Source organism: Bombus impatiens, unplaced genomic scaffold (assembly GCF_000188095.3).
Source record: "Bombus impatiens unplaced genomic scaffold, BIMP_2.2 scf_2326, whole genome shotgun sequence".
Classification (NCBI taxonomy): domain Eukaryota; kingdom Metazoa; phylum Arthropoda; class Insecta; order Hymenoptera; family Apidae; genus Bombus; species Bombus impatiens.
The window spans coordinates 24,586-42,015 of NT_178745.1; the positions used below are offsets into that span (position 1 = coordinate 24,586).

The window sequence follows — 17,430 nt, forward strand, 5'->3', positions numbered from 1 at the left end:
TCAATTTTGTATATTAGAAATTAAAACAATTGCCTTCTTTCGGAGGAACTTTTGAAGCTTTCTTAGGACTTAGCAGGAGACTAAAAAGTATGGCAATTACAATGAAATGATTGTATATAGATACTATATACATGTTTGTACATACGTACAAATAAGTCGTATTACAAAAATGTTGAATAAATTGAATAATGTAAATGGCCTGGTAATGATAACGGAAAGATATGTCTACTATATGAAATCTTTGGTATGATGATCATTATTTTAGTCGCTCGTATATATAAGCACATGGTATTAATTTTCAAGAAGAAATGCAAGATCACATTATAAATGACGTGTTAAATAAAATGATTTAAGTGTAAATACACAAATATCATGCTGCTTCTGTGACGATTCACTAGTATAATATTAATTTTATCATAGGTCTGTAATCAAAATATGATTTATAATTTTTTAAGATAGTTATAATGTATAGCATACATTCTTATTTCAGAAGGATATATAACTAATTTTGCAGCTATTATTTTGAACATATTTTTATGCTTATTTTTTCCTTTAGTGCATGTAAGGCACCTCTAACGCTATGAAATAAACTTTTAAGTATAACTTTATATTGTAGTTTAGGGTTCGAGTCGTACACGATTGTTACAGATGGCAGGCAAAACTTTTCTTATATCATCAATGTTCTCAACTTCCATTCTTAGTCTACTGACCTCATCTTCATAATTCTTTACCCACTGTGTTTGCAAATTTTTTGCATCCGTTAAATTACGAATTCTTTGATCTAGACTTGCAGCTACAATTTCCTTTTCAGCTGCAGCTAAACGTTCTTCTAACGGATTTAAATCAGTGTTATCTAAAATAAAGAAATTCAAATTATAGATACTAAAATGTGATATTTTAAATAATGAATTTAATCTAAAAAAGGTACAGATAAATTTAAAAAATTTGATACAAAACAATAACTTACCAATTTCCGGTAAATTTTCAAGTTCTTTTATTATTTCAGCTACTTCGGTTAGAGCTTTATCGAGTTGTTGCGATGCTAACGTTACATTAATCTTAGCTAGACTAACTTTATGATTTGCCTAAAAATGATTGAATAACATTGTAATTATATTATCGTATAGTATAGTTATTACAATAAGTGATACGTGCAACTAATTCCTTACTTCGGTTGTAATATTTGTATCTTGCCCACTTCGTTTCTCGTATTCCTTCATCATGGAATCTGTAATATCAACTCTTTGATGTAATTTTTCAGCTTCGTTTCCTACACGAAGTGCTTCTATTTTAGTTTTATTTGCTTCTGTTCTAATAGTGTTCGCTTTTTCACTAGCTTCCTCTGCATGCATCTAATATAAACATATTTCGTTTTCAGCGTATAATAAATTATATTATATATTACATATGGGATTAACTGTACTAACCTGAGCATCTTGTGCTATCTCACGTGCACTTTCGGCTTTATATTCAGAACCATCTAATATTTTTTCAGCTTGTGAAGCTTTCTCCTTGGCATCCATGATTAATGATTCAATATTTTTTATATCTTTTAAAGCATCTTGGGCTTTAACGCGCTCTTTTTCTACTTCAGCATGAAATTCTAAAAATAATATTATAATTGAAAAAGACATCTATTTCTCCCCCTTTAAAGAAAAAATATTATCATTAATAAAAATACTTGATATGATATGTACCACCCAATTTCTGTAATGTTTCCTGAGCTTCTTTTAAAGTCTGATCTCCTCGTTTGACAGCATCATCTACTTTTTCATTTGCTTTATCTAATTCGGCTACAAGTTCGGCAGTAGCCGCTTGCTGATCTTGTACTGACTCTATTAACTCCTCACTCTTTCTTATTTTCTCTACCATTTCATTTATAAGATTTTCGTTTTGATCTAACAACAATTGTGCTTGTTCTTTCAATCGTAATCCCTGTAATGTATTTTATCATCAATATTTAAATTATTTTCGGTAACAATAATAGTTGTCATAGTTTAAATTTACCTCATTATTTACGTCTTCAACTTGATTTCTCAATTGCTCGATGTCAACAGGTGGAAGTGCTAAGTCGAGAATCAATAAATCTATTGCTTCTTGCGAAACTGCGGATGATTTAGTGGCTGCTATGCTGGTAAGATTTTTCACCTCGCTCATACGATGCTCTAGTAACTCTAATTTATTTTCTAATCCTCTAATATCATCACTAAATACAAAATAAATTTTTAGAAGAAATACAATACAGATAAGATGATTTCAAAAACCATTGGTATAGATATTAGTAATAATTACGTTATTACCAATATTCTAAGATAAAGTAAATAAGTACATACGTCATGTTAGAATATTTTGCTATAGTTTTTTTTGCGAGACTATAAGCTTCCATTGTTGTATTTCGTGCCTGTTCTGCCAGTGCATGAATCTTTTTCGCTTCATTAACATTTCTGTGAAGTTCGGGCAATATTGATTATGAAGAAATATTAAAGGTTTATAAAATTATATTACTTACAATTCGGCAAAGAGACGCGCGTCTTGCGCGATTGAAGTCATTTGTATATTCTGTTGACCAACTTGATCCGCACGTGATTTCGCTTTTGATAATGCAGTTGCTCCATCTGTGGCTAAATAATCTTCTGTATCCTAAAATTTAATATCTGAGTTGAACATTCAATTTTATAAGTTTCATATAATATCATATCAATATTATTCTTACGGTTAATTGAGCATGTATTTTATCAAGCACTTTTTCTGCTTCATCAATGTTCATTAAACCTTCCAAAGTAGTTCTATGTGCATCAAAAGCAGTCAGGTTCACAGTTTGTGCGATTTCTTCAATTTCATTCAGCTGATCACGTAATTCATCAAGTTGTTCCACCAACGTTTTATTTTCATCTAAAATATTTTTTAAATATAGTCTCATTTAAAAAGTATGAATTATTGAATAACTTATACTTACTACCAGATCCTTGTTTGGCAATTTGTAGAAGATTCTTTACTTTATTCTGAACATTTTTCAATTCTTTTTCAAAGTCCGAATCTTTTATAACTGTCGGACTGCTGTTAATCTTTTTGAGTGTATTTCCTAATTCGGCTAAGCGTTCTCTATGGCTATTCACCGCAGCTTGAACAAGATTGTAACAATCAGGACAATCGACGCATCCATTTTGTCTGTTATGTTTGTTCTCTTTACAACGATCACAGCGTCTTCCTTCTACATTGGGGAAGCACTATAATACAGGATTAATTATTCTAATAAACGTGATTTATACATACAAATTATAATTATGCATCCATTGTATAGTGTAACATTTTATAAACTTACTGGACATTGTCCACTAGCGTCACATTGCAGGTCTTGAGAACCGATATTATCACAATCACAAGGCTTGCATCCTTCTCTACTGAATCCATATTGATAAGAAACACATGCATCACAATGTTGTCCAGTAATACCAGGTCTACATTCACATTGACCAGTAACGGCATTGCAGGTACGATTGTAAGATCCTTCAGCATCGCAATTGCAAGGCGTACATCCCTAAAAAATATGTGATTATTTAACTTAGGCGAACAGTAATTATCATACATTACGAAACGATTAGCCGATTGAAATACCTCTCCACTTAGAATATGATAATATCCTTCTTCACATTTATCACAATTTCGGCCGGTTACATGAGGCTTGCAAGTACAATGACCTGTTAATTGTTCACAAGGTGCTACTCTACCATCGCTGAGTTCGACTGTGCCTGGCGGGAAACATTGGCATAGTTTACATCCATCTTCTTTACGATCAGACAATGCGTCTCCGTAATATCCTGTTAAATGTTATAAACATCGTTATTTATAATTTCAAAAAAGTACGTGAAATATATAACAGTTACATTTTACTTACCTGAAAGACATTCTTCACAATGGAAACCAGCTGTATTATTTACACATTTCAAACATTCACCAGTTTCGTGATTGCAATTTCTTACAGCGTTCAGGTCGATATTGTTGTTACAATCGCAAGGCCTGCAAGCTATACCCTTTTCAGGATTTCCGAAGTATCCATCCGAACATGTTTCACATCTAGGTCCTAAAACAAAAAATGATATAAATAATAAAACTATTTAAAGACATTGTAGGACTACTCCATACGTTTGCCACTAGAGGTCCACTGACGCTAATGCTTTCTCGCAATCGGTTGTTCTGACAAGTTTCCGATAAATACGTTTTTCAATACGACTTCTTCTATCCCTGTGTCTAAGGCAAGGGCCTGTTGAACGAAACGCTATTTCCTTTAAAGAGATTATTATTCTTACCTGTTCTACCCAGTGGACATTCAGAACAAATTGGATCAGGATTATTGCCAAGTAATATACAAGGCCCATTGTCAGGACAAGGACATGGTTTACAGTCATCAGGTGTACCCTTTAATGGGTGACCGTAATATCCACGTTTACATAATTCACAATTGCTACCAGCCGTATTATGTTCACAGATACACTGTCCTAAAATAAATCGAAAGATATAAATTCTCAGATTCTAGAATAAATTTCTACATTAATCTTCGTTATAAATTCACTCTAAAAAAAGTACCAGTTTCAGCTTCACAAATATCTGCATGATTATTGCAATTGCACGGGACACAAAGTGCGAAAGGACCACCATTAGGCGGATCATGATGGAATCCAGGTGCACAGGATTCACAAAATTGGCCTACGTAACCATGCGGACATTGACAATGCTCCACCCAATCAGCGGTTTCGCCTGCAGCTCCACGGAGGGCCGTCTCCAATTTAACATCATCTAAGAATCCTCGACCTGTAGAAAGAAAATTAAATGCATCAGTAACTTCATAAACACAATTTTATCTACGAATCTTAATTAAGATACCTTGATGCGTATAGGTGCCACGAATTTTAATAGCTGTTAAGTTCGATAAAATAGACATGAAAGCTCGAGAGGAAAGGCGAGGTTCCCAACCATAACTAGGATGTTCGTGCAATTTGAAACGATATTCACGTGGCTGAAATAATTTTTTAATAATTAATAAGCCATTGATATGATTCCTTTGCTGTCTTACTTACTGTTACTGAAGGTAAATAATTATTTTGTCCAAAAATTGGTTGTGTAATTTGTTCTCCATTTCCTCCCTCGAGGATTATATCGCGGACAGTGGGTGCTGGACCAGCTTCCCCAATTCTTAGTGTAAATAATAAGTCTTGGTTATAAGATGCACGTTGATCCCCGAGGAATCTATCTGCATTTTTCATCAATAAACAGTATGATATTTATTTGTATAAGTGAAATATAAAGCTTTATTGTGCTTATATTTTCTAAAAATTTTATTCTTTATAGTTTTTATCAAAAAATGCAAAGAGTTTATTATGTATTTGTTTTTACCAGGAGCAATAAAATATGCATTGTCTCGGTCCAATGCCGTGGCATATATCGTTTGAGTAAGAGGATCATAATGAAGTGGTATCGGGTTACCAGCCACGGTAGCTTTCCATCGTTCAGTTCCTCTCACAAACATACTCTCAATTACAACTTTAGAATACCCAGTCGCTGGTCTGCACACTGAGGAATGTCCGTAACAAAAGCATGGTGTACAACCGAATTCATTATCCATTGCAAGATTGAAAAATCCCGGTTTACATCTATTTATAATAGAAACGGTATTATTACTTGGTTTTTTATCTTTATTATACACGTTATGCTGTTAAAAATATTAACGATATAAATTTACTAACACTCGACATCGCTTCCCTTCAACATTTTCTTTGCAGATACAAACACCATTAGTGGGATCACAAGTTGGTGCATTCGCAAGGGAACCGGCTGCGTTACATTCGCAAGAGGTGCAACCGTATGATCCAAAGTTGTAATAATTTGCTGCGCAACGATCACATTTGTCACCTGTTACACCAGGTTTACACTGACATTTTCCTTCGCTGTTACATTGTAAACTTCTCGAACCTGTAAAATGACATCGAATATTTATTCATTTTTTATTTTTAGTAAATATAAAAAGTTTAAATTATTTTAAATATCTTAATCGATTTTTTATAACTTTTTTAAAAATATATTTCAAATCAATTAATAAATAATAAAAAAACTGTCAAGATCGGGATGGCGAAGAATGCAACAATTTACCAATTTCGTTGCAGTTACAAGCAACGCAATAACTGTCTTCCGGACGCTGATAGAAATTCTCTCTACAATGTTCGCAATTCGCGCCATCACGGTTAGCTCGACAATCCAGGCAGTGACCACCGTGACCAGAAGCCTTGTATAGTTCCTTATCGAAGAAGCATCTCTCTGAATAACCATTGCAGTTACAAGCTGAAAAATAAGGTCATGATACAGATTAAGATAAAATTTAAACAATAATGAATTGCTTGTATATGTGTAATAATAAATAATGATAGATTAATATAATGATAAGTAATATTATAAAAAATAATTTTGATAGTGTATTATTTGTTTTAATATGAATAATAACATTATCTAGATATTTACTGGATCCCGAATACCACGGAAGAATCCCGTCCCACCGTGATGAAGTACTAATCATCACATTCACAAGTAATAAACATCCGATTAATCTCATTTTAGACGATCAGTTCATTACACAATTTATAAACAAAGAAAAAACGAATAATTTTTCATAATTATTACCACTCTTCATCAAAATTTGGAATTCATTTTGAGAATTAAAAATTGAATAAATGTTCTTATATATTTTTAGTAAATGATGCGCAAAAATATAAAATATATAAAAAATTGTTTAACTTGGTACAACATAGTTGCAATAAGTTATAATATATACGTGTTTAAACATTGACAAATATAAATTTTTTTAACAATAAACACTGTTTGTTTACATCGATTCTTCTATAAGAAATCGTTTACTATAATTACTAATGACATTTAACGATGCAATTTAATGACGTTTTGTTAATAATAAGTAATATATTTGATCGCACTGAATAAAATCAAGACCATCTTGATTTCTTCTTTGAAAAATTCGCGTCAATACACGATCTAATCAACGCGATGTAATAAATATCTGCTTGTATCGTAGTATCTTGAGCACTGAGCCCGCGATCTACAGAAAAGCTGCATTGTGTGCTCCTGTATTGCCAACAGTCCCCACTTCAGAACAAGCAATGAACGTAAAAGGTAAAGCTGGTTAGGTAATGCCAACGTGATCGTGAACGCGAACTCTCTTCGACTGCTTGAAAAGGTGATACTCGCAATACCGAAGAAATTGTTCTCCCTTGTATAAAATACCTTCATATTCGGTATAACAATATATGCCAATATATTAGATTTATAGCACGCTATTCTATGTCGATCTGTGTTACAAACAAATAAATAATTATCAGTGATATCAATATTAGAGCTAATACGAGATATATCTATATCATAGAAAAATTAAAAAAATGTAACAACAATAGAAGTTCTATTTGTTAATTTTATGTTTTGTTGACTTTTTTCAATAAACAACTGATACACTTAATAAAAATCTTTTTTTTTTTCTTATTATCATCTTTCGTAATAAGCAAATGCTTCTTTTATTAATGAGATGACATTGACATTGACAACATATGAATTCTCTTATTACGTACTTTTACTAGATTCTAATAAGAGATAAGAAAATGGAGCATAATAACAGATTTAAATAGAAACTAAATAATAATACGATTATCATTTATAACAATCGTATTATCGTACGAGTATGTTCTAGTCACCGAATATAGTACCTGAAAGCGCCCTGTTTGAAGAGCAGGTTTGTCAAGGCCCACCTACACACTGGCCAGGATACTGACCCTTTATTGAAGATTATTCTCTTTTCATTTATACCCATGATATGCGTGTGTGCGTGTGTATGTGTGAATAGTTACACACATGTATCTTCTTACTTTCTGCTAATTCATTTCTTAAGGATATTTCGCAAAATTACGTTATATAAAGCTATTCCAATACATACGTTTACATTCGTGCGCATCTTTAGTAGTGGCACGTCCCCACGGTGCATCGTTATAAAAGGGCAAACACTCATTGCAATCTGGGCCAGCAGTATTATGCTCGCATCTGTAAATAATTAAATTTTGTCTCTTTCAAATTTGTAGCTGAAAATCATAATATACATATAATAGGCGGAGGAATTTAATGAAAAATCTTAGGTATATGAAACGACACGAAAACTTTTTTATTTTCCATATATGTACGTATTTCCCAATTATTGAGCGAAAATTTACAAAATTACGAAGACGTTTTCCGTGATATTTTATATCCGTTAGATATTATTGATATTTAATCATCTTTAACGAGTAATAGTATATTGCAAGAATATGTATCTCCATACATTATCTTACCTACATACTCTGCGAGTTTTTCCATCCACGCTGGTACTGTTTACGCATTCTCCAGCATGGCCGTTGCAAGCGCAACGTGCTCCAACGGCGACGTCAGCGATCGCATAGTAGTAGGACTTTAATACATGATCATCGCCAAAAACTTCGTCTCCAAAAGTGTTTAATCTATCCAGAGTGATCCTCAAATCCGTTGCTTGTACCCATTCCTTAAAACGAGGATAGCGTTCGTCATTTACTCATTCTAAGATGTATTATTTATAAATCATTTTGTTATATAGATTTATATAAATCAAAAGTGAAATCTTTATACGATCCTTATTAAGCAAAGTCACTGTTAATAAAGAAACGCGATTTCAGCGAGCAATTATGAAATGATATAATGAAAAGTGTACCTGCAATGCTGGATTAGTTTCGAAATTATATGCCGAAGGTCGACCTTCTAGAGTGGAAAATGCAACAGTACCCTTGGTCAAAGGCGATATATCGGAATAGTCGGAAGTACACAATACTCTGGTATCATCTCCCCGTACAGTTTCCTTTAAATCTGGTAAGTCATATGTATCTCTGCAGGTCGCAGAATAGAATTGGAAAGGTTCCCATGGCGACTTTTCGTTCTTCCTCTTATAAATACCCCAACTTTCTGGACGCGGCGACTCGAAAAGTGCTCTAACGTAAGTTATATCGAACGTTTTGCCTATAATTATTTAAAAACACTACATATGAGAAAACAAGGAGAAATGTAAAATATAGACACATAAATATTTATTATTATCATTATTAGTAGTACATAATATCAATATCATATAATAAATATTTATATATATATATATATATATAATAATTAAATATTTTTTTGAAAAACGTGTTTTCAACTATTTGAATGATTGTTTGAACGATATTGAAATTATTACGAAATAAAGGGATTCTACGCCACTGTAATTCTTCACTGTAAAGCCAGCGGGGTGCAAGTGGCTGATTCTTTCCTAAATGAACACGTGGTACACAGACAGAGATCCTATGTTCTTCACGTGTTTAAGGAACTTCCACTATTATCCGGATTCTCGAGACATGCTGTTAAAATTAGTTCACGCGCGTATGGTAAAACTATTTCATGATAAGGATCGTTTCAAAATGTATAACACTATCAATTTTCAATAGAGGAGAATGTCGTAGTGTTGTAGAAGTACGAAAAGCTATCTTCTAGCGGCATGTACAATTAACAAATGCTGAAGACGCAACGTTAGCATTTTACTTCTACAAAAGTTTCTATATCGTTATCTCTAACTTTAACAATAAATATTTAAATAATGCGTTCCCTGTTTACACAAGAAAATAACTTCAATTTCGCGTTAAATTTCGATAGCAACTTTCACAACTATTTTTAAAGAAAATTTATAAAATATTATAACGGTAAGTAAGTAAAGAGAAAAGCTTACAAAATAAAATATTAATACAGGAATGAAGGCTCGCTTACATGTATATTTCTCCATCAGTTCGTGGTTGCGAGAATTATCTCATCACACACGCATCCTCATAGATAAGGATGTGAAGTAAAAAAAGATTAAAAAGGGAGAAATAGAGAGCTACAATCATTGAGGACGTGTTAAAAGTTCATCGCAAATACCGATGAATGAACTGCCTTCCTCTATCTATAGTGTAAGATTCATCGACATTATCTACTATAATTCCGCCACGAATGGTCTCAATTAAAGCGATCCAAACCACAGCCACGTTTGAATTAAACCACAATACTTGATACATCGCGGGCAAATTTTAATACGCTGAAACGAACGTTTTATTACCATATCATACATAATGAAACTCATTTATTTTGAACTCCATTTATTGGGAAAAATTTGTTGGTTAATGGCCGTCCACACGAAGTCCTGTCCATTGAATTCACTTATCTGAGCGTAAATTTCCATTATACGAACGGAAAATCATAAATCGTGGAGAAAGCCAGTGTATTCTTATTAGATATATGAACTGGTAGTTTCGCAGAATTTAGATAAATAGAGCTCTACTATAATTAATGTAGCATCTTGTATGGCATACCTAAATGTAGCGTGAGATTAACTTGATTTGGATATTCGATACCCTCGAACATTGTTTCTGACTGCCACCAAGTTGCATTGTCGTTATTGTCGTGATCGGTAAGGTATAAAGCCTGATGATCTCCGTACTGACATATCTCGCAAGATTTCTTTTGGACGCCAGTCTGTTTACAAAATTCTGTTGGCCGATCTTGACCACACGTGTTCGTTGCTTCCATAAGTACGTTAAATGCCGCATTCTCAAAAGGTGGTATACACCTCTATAACACATTGCATTTAAAATCATTTCAAAATCAGTTTAAAAGAACCGCAAATTTTTATCGAAACATTAACAAAATTTTCTTTCTTTTATAATTTATATCTTTTTTTACTGCATAGGTTTCTTATCCTCATGTTCCCAAAAATAAAATTTCGACATTTTTTCCCTGGAAAAGAAATTTCAAATTTTTTTCTTGAAAAAGAATTTTTGAATTTCTTAATGTTCTAATTCTAATTGCTAATACACTATAGTAGCTCGCGCAAATGTTGCAAGGCCACCTAGGATGCTAATATTCACATTTCCGTCCCAAGTCGTTCCTACAAAATTATATTTCCTACAGAATTCTTGCAAGGATATATTATCGAAAGAATCTTACTACGTAAATATTGAATTTTAACACCTATAACAACAAATACAATAGGATTACATAGAAAATAGGATGAAATATACAGAATTAGTATTTTAGAACTTTTCCGTTCCTTAATACTTAGAGGGTTTATTTAGTTTTATCTCTCCAGCTATCACCGAAAGTTGATGTAACTTCGAACCTTCACTGTGATAACCTAATGTAGTAATATCGAAAAAAGAAACCGAAATTCTGATGACTAAGAATAAACAGCAGACTGCTCGTATTTATGTTCCTGGAGTAGTATAACTATGGAGAGTGATACACGCTTACAAAAGAAATCTCGAAAAATTCAGATCGCTATATTGTATGGAACATATAAAAATGCATTACAAATTAACTATTCAACTATATTTATTTAATACTATTTAAGTATACTATTTAAGTATATAAGAATCGAATATAACGTCATTTAACGTGTATTACAAATTATTTTTGTTTTACATCAAAATTTTTCAAAATTATGTTTGACAATCATAAAGTTTAATAAAAAATTTATATACACTGTCAGTTTTATTTCACAAATATAATAAATAATATATTAACAAATGGAGCACGAACCTGTGGTTTTCCACTGTCATCGTAGCATTTATCTTCGTCTCGATATTTTGGAAATCCACGGTATAAGTCGTCTGAGGGGTCAGGTTCTGCAAATACTGCCACCAAGAGGATTGGAATTAACATTAACATCTTCTTATGTCTTCCTCTAGTCATGTTTGAACCTTTTTCGATGAGTCTTCTTTGTCGTAATTTCGATCCACTTTTATTCGGCAGAGGTAAATCCGTCAGATTCCCACTTTTTTGAATTTTTTTGAAGATTAGAGCGAGCACTGATTTTCGATCGGGCCCATCGACAAGGACACCCCCAACAATAATTTTTTATTTTTTACTGTTGAGACCGCATTCCGCGAATCGCCTCTTATCTACCTAATGTTCATTAATCTTTGCATTAGCTCTCAGAGTCGTTATTCGTTCTCAGTATATTGAAGTTGATATAAAAAAAGTTATATATAACTTTTATAAGTTAAAGACTATTATCATATTCATAATTTATATTTTTAAATTATGAAATTTTAATAATTAAATTTTTACAATTTAAGTAAGATATTCTATATCCTATATTCTATTCTATATTTATACATTTTTCTATTAAAAATGAATCACTAAATAAAAACTTAAAAAGAACGGCGAATAGAAATCGCTCAACATAAAATTACCACGTAAAATAAAGACGTTATTAAAATTGTGTACGAGAATTTCATAGACTATAATATAAGTAATAAAATCGTCTAAACAATTGTTAATTCAAATTAAAATACTTCTATAATATCACACAGGTGGCGTCTGTTTGAATAAAATCGAACACCACTTTTCACTTTTTTCAAAAATTTTAAAAATTAAAATATTATATTTAACGATACTTCGTTTTAAAAATCTAGGAGATAAATATGCATATATTCTCTACGAATACAAGTTTCAGATCATGAATCATGAACCGCAATTTGAATAAACACTTATAAAGTCATAATTTAAAAAATTAAATTGTCGTTTCATATATTTGCACAATACTATTAAGTATAAAAGTAAAACTTTAACAAAAAAAAATTATCTGTCTTTAATAATCTTTTACTAAAGTAGCAGTAAAATTTCGACATTCACAATCGTATAAATCACAAATTTGCCGCGAAGTGTTCACTAGTACTTTGGTCAACAGAATTCACACAAGCATCGCGAATTTGAAAACAGAGAAATGAATTCTTATTCTAACCTCTTCGACCGACGGAGAATTGGAAAACCATGAAGAAAGCCTCTCTTCATGCAACAGCTTAGTGAGAAACTGAACGGGAGGGAGTCCGTGAGTGAGGCTGTGGGAAGTCGAATGTGCGGATGCCAATGTTTGTGGTGGTAACGTGCCGCCACTCCTGGTAGAAAGTGTAGGCCAAGAGAAATGTAACGACCAAATCGTTAGGGTTACATTTCGCATTTTATTATTACTAATATTGTATGCAAATTACAATAACAAATAAGGCAATAACATCTTTCTAGATTTTAATTTTTGAATAAGAAAAGTTCGTTTAAGAATTTGAAAAAATATATTCTCTTTATATATATATATAAATATATATATATGTTTGTTGTATGTAATATATGTTGTATGTATATATATGTTGTATGTAAAACATATATATATATATATGTTAATTTAGAATGTTTGATTAAGAGTATGATTTATAAGAGATTTTTATTTTTGTTAGTTGAAGTGAAAATTAGAGATTATTTGTTAGAGCTCGTGACCAGTATATCTTGCTAGAACGGAAGTGAAAAAGAGATTACTCAGGAAATGATGACTTCTTTCTACTATTATCAATATTGTTCTATAATATACTTCAATTTGTTGTTTTCAATTTCTTTAAATAGGATATGTGGAAAAGTAGACTTTTATTCAAAACATTATTATAAAAATTTGTAAATAATATTGTGTTAATGAATAATTGAGGATAACAATAAAAAGAGACGAATACTAAATTTATAACAAATACGATGTGTATTGACAAACTGTTTTATGTATAAAAAAATTGTACAATATTTATAATTCGATGTTTATCACTTAGAAAATACCGACAATTTAGACTATTATCTTTTTACCAGGAAATGGGAAGTGATAACGCAAGTCCATCCATGCGTTTATATAGTTTTTTAATCAGTAATCGTTTCACTGTCATTAATGTGATTTGATTCGCAATTGATAAAATGTTCAGTTAATTTATAAATGAATACAGGCATGAAAGTTCAGTATGTTGGATGAAAATAATAAAAAACTGTAGGAGCAATAGAAAATTATATTTGTATAAAAATATAAATGTATGATAAGATATGTTTTTTCTTTAAGACAGTCTTTTACTACATTTATTAGTAGCGATACTAGCATATTATTAAATGTCGCTGAGTTCAAGTAGTATGAAGAGGTACATGAGTTATTATTAATATTTATATATACATAAAACAAAATTATATGTATGTATGGCATTAGTTATCATCTGAATTATATTTCCATAACTGCTATTATGATCTTACATGTTCATTGAGTCTAACTTAAACATACGTTATATTCATAAAAAATTATATTATGTATATAAGCGTATGAGATATTCCTCGATTTTATCTTATAATCTAACAATAAACGCTCTCATATTCGTAAAATACGATATGGAAAATTCTATTCCTAACAGACAATTTCTTCAACATGAAATAGACATATTAATAATATTTATCAACGTTATTATTTGTTTCATCATAGACAAATGTGTCTTCTTTTGATGAAATAACGTCTAAATTTTTTGATGATTAAAATGTTATTTTCAAATTCATTTCGTTAAATCGCGTACACTACATGTTCCCATCTAAAAGTGTAGAAAGGTGTACTCTCAAATCTCGAAGATTTCTAAACACGTCCTCCGCAGGGATTTCTTTTTGGTTCCCATCATTATCATGTTGAATAAGAATTGCATTCCATTTTGCGTCTTTAGCACCAATGTAGTCATTACTGACAGAATCGCCAATATGTATCGCTTGTTGGGGACTTATGTCGATACTATGTCGTTTCTTTGTTAACCTGAGCGCCTCGTCAAATATCAAAGTATCTGGTTTCTCCACGCCGAAATCGTAGGATGTTAAGACAAAAGAAAAATAAGAACGTATCCTTGTATCCTCGAGTATCGCTTCCAATCTCTCATCGAAATTCGATATTACTCCCAAAATCAGTTCTTTTTTTCTAAGATAGTCCAGTAACTCGATAGTGCCTGGATACTTGTGCCAGCACATACTCGTGCCATAGCATCTTATCAAACTGTTAGCAACCTATGGGTCATAACGATAAAAAGGGTCATCGATAGTAGGTATGAGTTTGGGTTAAATTCTTTCGGTAACCATTTTTCTCTTTATTTTTGATAGTACTTCCTTCATCTTATAATATATATATTTTTATTAATCACGGAAATCCAAAACTGAAGTTAATAAGAATAAAAATATATTCCTTAGATATAAAATTAATAATAAAATAAGATAATAATGAAATATAGATGATTTGTATTCATTTAAAAGGTTCAATCTTTTTAAACGGTTTTTAAGTTTAATTCATCCTTAAAAGTATTAATTTCATTTATAATAAATAAAACCTTTAAGCCATATCTAGATATGATTAATACTTTCACAGAATATAAATGTGTATATAAATGATCGTTTGTTAAAAATTAAATGTGAAAAAATTAAATGTGAAAAAATCAAATAAAATATTTGTTTTATTCGTTTCATAGTAAAATATAAATTTCCGACATCGTGATGATTTTTATCACCTTATCTAAAGTAGCATCCGAAATGTATTTGTGTTGATCCTTAAAAACACTATGAACTAGTTGCCTCCACCAATTTTCCCATCCGATGCCTGTGTGTTTCCCATAAACAGGATGTTCTAGACTAAGCCTATGAAAGCTGTTTTTGAAGCTTCGCGCCAATTTGCGTCGATCAAGTGGCAAGCCGTGCTGAGAACCAATTTCGACGTAATCCTCCAATTTCGTCATCAGCAACGTACCAGTGACATCGAAGGTTATTAATCGCGGTCGGATGATTTTTATCATTTTAAAATTTTATCTATAAAGGGAGATACACCAAATATCTAGCACATTGCTCCTGTGACAACAGTATACAACCAAAAAAATAAACACTTGTTTCACGTCACGAACAGTACTACCAATCTCAACTTCGCGTAACAGAACTTTTTTAACATTTCCAACGCCACCGGAAGTTAACAATAAAGTTTTTGGAATTTACATATTTTTAATATATTTAACGTATGAAAACATTGTTTTGATATTACTTCGAACGATCTGATCTTTTTATATGCATTTTGTATGTATTGGTTTATTGTAATATGTTGAATGATTATAGTTCTACATTATATTATGTGATATTTAAAAATCTATTTATATCATAAAAACTTAAATTCTATATATAATTATGTAAAGAAATTATATCATAGTAGCATTTTGTTTGTAATATTATAGTTATAAAATATTGATAAATTCTTATTCATGAAATTTATAAAAATGGTTTGACAAAAATTGTAAGTTATTTAAAAAGTAAGTTGAAAATATACTCACGTATGAAACAACAATATCGTGAAGAAACACAAACTGTACAGTAAGGGCATTAGCAATGCTCATGTACCTCGGGCAGAAACTAGAATAGGTATGACGACTATTCTCACGCCGTTTATCCGTTAACACGTGACATATTCCTGAAGGAAACATGATACGGATAATATGCACCTATGATATATTTCTACCATAAATTTTAAATTAAAATTAAGTGAAATTAGAATAATTTTAATATATTATAATATAATATCCTTTCAAATCATTAGAATAGTGTATACGTGTACATGCACTTGTAGTAATCATTTTTGTGTAATATTTATAGTGTTTATGCTTTAAAACACGGTCATACAAATAGGTCTAGACACTCGCTAGAAAACCCCGTCCATCTCTTAAATCGAAAAAGGTCTCGTTTTGCGTACAGACAGAGATGAGTAGAGTGTCTCTGTCTCTGTCTGAGATATTCATAGCATGCCACGCGCAGAACGAGATTTCTTGTCTTCCATATTGGTATCTCACGACTCAATTTTTCAACAATTCCTTCTATGTTTTCGGTATATTAATGCCAAGACCTGTTTGTATGACCCTGCTAAAAGATGACTATTATAAAGATGACTATTATACTAAAGCTATTATATTTGTTTTGAATACTTAATAACTGGAATACTTGAGTAATTGAATAATTATAATTTGCTAAAACAAAGGCAATTTCGAAAGGCAAATTTCGAAGTATATAATAGGTATTATACAAAAATAGGCAGATTTGTATAAACCGCGATGTTAATTCTTTAATGCTTAAATTTTTTTGTATGAATTCATATCCTCAGGATATATTTCATATTTTCTGCTTTTGTGACCGAGTATGGAATAGAAAAAATATTTTTACTGGAACAGGGAGGCTTACATACCTGATTGTGCAAAAGAATATAAGAGTATAACAATTAATAATAGCAAAAACAATAACAAAAATAATAAAAACAAAATAAGATTCAAAGTTGTCGGAAAGAAATAGCTATATAGAAAAGAAATTCCCGATCGCTGTCTGATTAAAGACTAAAAGAATAGATGCGAGAAGCTAGCACAAAAAGCTGCTAAAATTATCATCGTTTATTCACCAAATATACAACACACAGCGTTAGGAAGGCAATATATATATATTCTTAACATAAAATATCATACTTAAAGTCAT

General features: G+C 31.3%; 2 protein-coding genes across 4 annotated transcripts; both read right to left on the reverse strand.

The window, feature by feature from the left end:
• Positions 1 to 96: 96 nt before the first annotated feature.
• Positions 97 to 16,471, reverse strand: LOC100743720 (laminin subunit gamma-1). Of its 3 annotated transcripts, XM_012393279.3 has the most exons (27): positions 16,248 to 16,471; positions 12,860 to 13,013; positions 11,653 to 12,018; positions 10,428 to 10,686; positions 8,765 to 9,066; positions 8,373 to 8,578; positions 7,985 to 8,088; positions 6,145 to 6,333; positions 5,742 to 5,967; positions 5,392 to 5,648; positions 5,076 to 5,248; positions 4,882 to 5,014; positions 4,585 to 4,809; positions 4,308 to 4,496; positions 3,896 to 4,081; positions 3,616 to 3,818; positions 3,323 to 3,538; positions 2,957 to 3,227; positions 2,714 to 2,892; positions 2,510 to 2,640; positions 2,334 to 2,444; positions 2,008 to 2,206; positions 1,698 to 1,935; positions 1,428 to 1,603; positions 1,170 to 1,352; positions 968 to 1,085; positions 97 to 853 (listed from the first exon to the last, which is right to left on the reverse strand). In XM_012393279.3, exons 3-27 carry the CDS (start codon positions 11,803 to 11,805, stop codon positions 618 to 620), a joined length of 4,863 nt encoding a protein of 1,620 aa, XP_012248702.1. In that variant the 5' UTR covers positions 11,806 to 12,018; positions 12,860 to 13,013; positions 16,248 to 16,471; the 3' UTR covers positions 97 to 617. The 3 variants fall into 3 exon arrangements, with proteins under 3 accessions (XP_012248702.1, XP_012248703.1, XP_012248704.1); XM_012393280.3 differs by lacking the exon at positions 12,860 to 13,013; XM_012393281.3 differs by lacking the exons at positions 7,985 to 8,088; positions 8,373 to 8,578; positions 8,765 to 9,066; ... (2 more) ...; positions 12,860 to 13,013; positions 16,248 to 16,471 and adding an exon at positions 6,511 to 6,762.
• LOC100743839 (rhythmically expressed gene 2 protein-like) lies at positions 13,621 to 16,054 on the reverse strand. Its single transcript, XM_003494500.4, has 2 exons — positions 15,444 to 16,054; positions 13,621 to 14,949 (listed from the first exon to the last, which is right to left on the reverse strand). Exons 1-2 carry the CDS (start codon positions 15,723 to 15,725, stop codon positions 14,479 to 14,481), a joined length of 753 nt encoding a protein of 250 aa, XP_003494548.1. The 5' UTR covers positions 15,726 to 16,054; the 3' UTR covers positions 13,621 to 14,478.
• Positions 16,472 to 17,430: the final 959 nt, after the last annotated feature.

Coding starts and splice junctions, on each gene's coding strand:
- LOC100743720 (XM_012393280.3), bottom strand. CDS start 11,805: ATGACTAGAGGAAGACATAAGAAGATGTTAATGTTAATTCCAATCCTC. Junction 5,649..5,741: donor GAAGGGAAGCGATGTCGAGT/GTTAGTAAATTT, acceptor TATTATAAATAG/ATGTAAACCGGGATTTTTCA. Junction 2,641..2,713: donor AAATACATGCTCAATTAACC/GTAAGAATAATA, acceptor ATTAAATTTTAG/GATACAGAAGATTATTTAGC.
- LOC100743839 (XM_003494500.4), bottom strand. CDS start 15,725: ATGATAAAAATCATCCGACCGCGATTAATAACCTTCGATGTCACTGGT. Junction 14,950..15,443: donor CGGATGCTACTTTAGATAAG/GTGATAAAAATC, acceptor TATGACCCATAG/GTTGCTAACAGTTTGATAAG.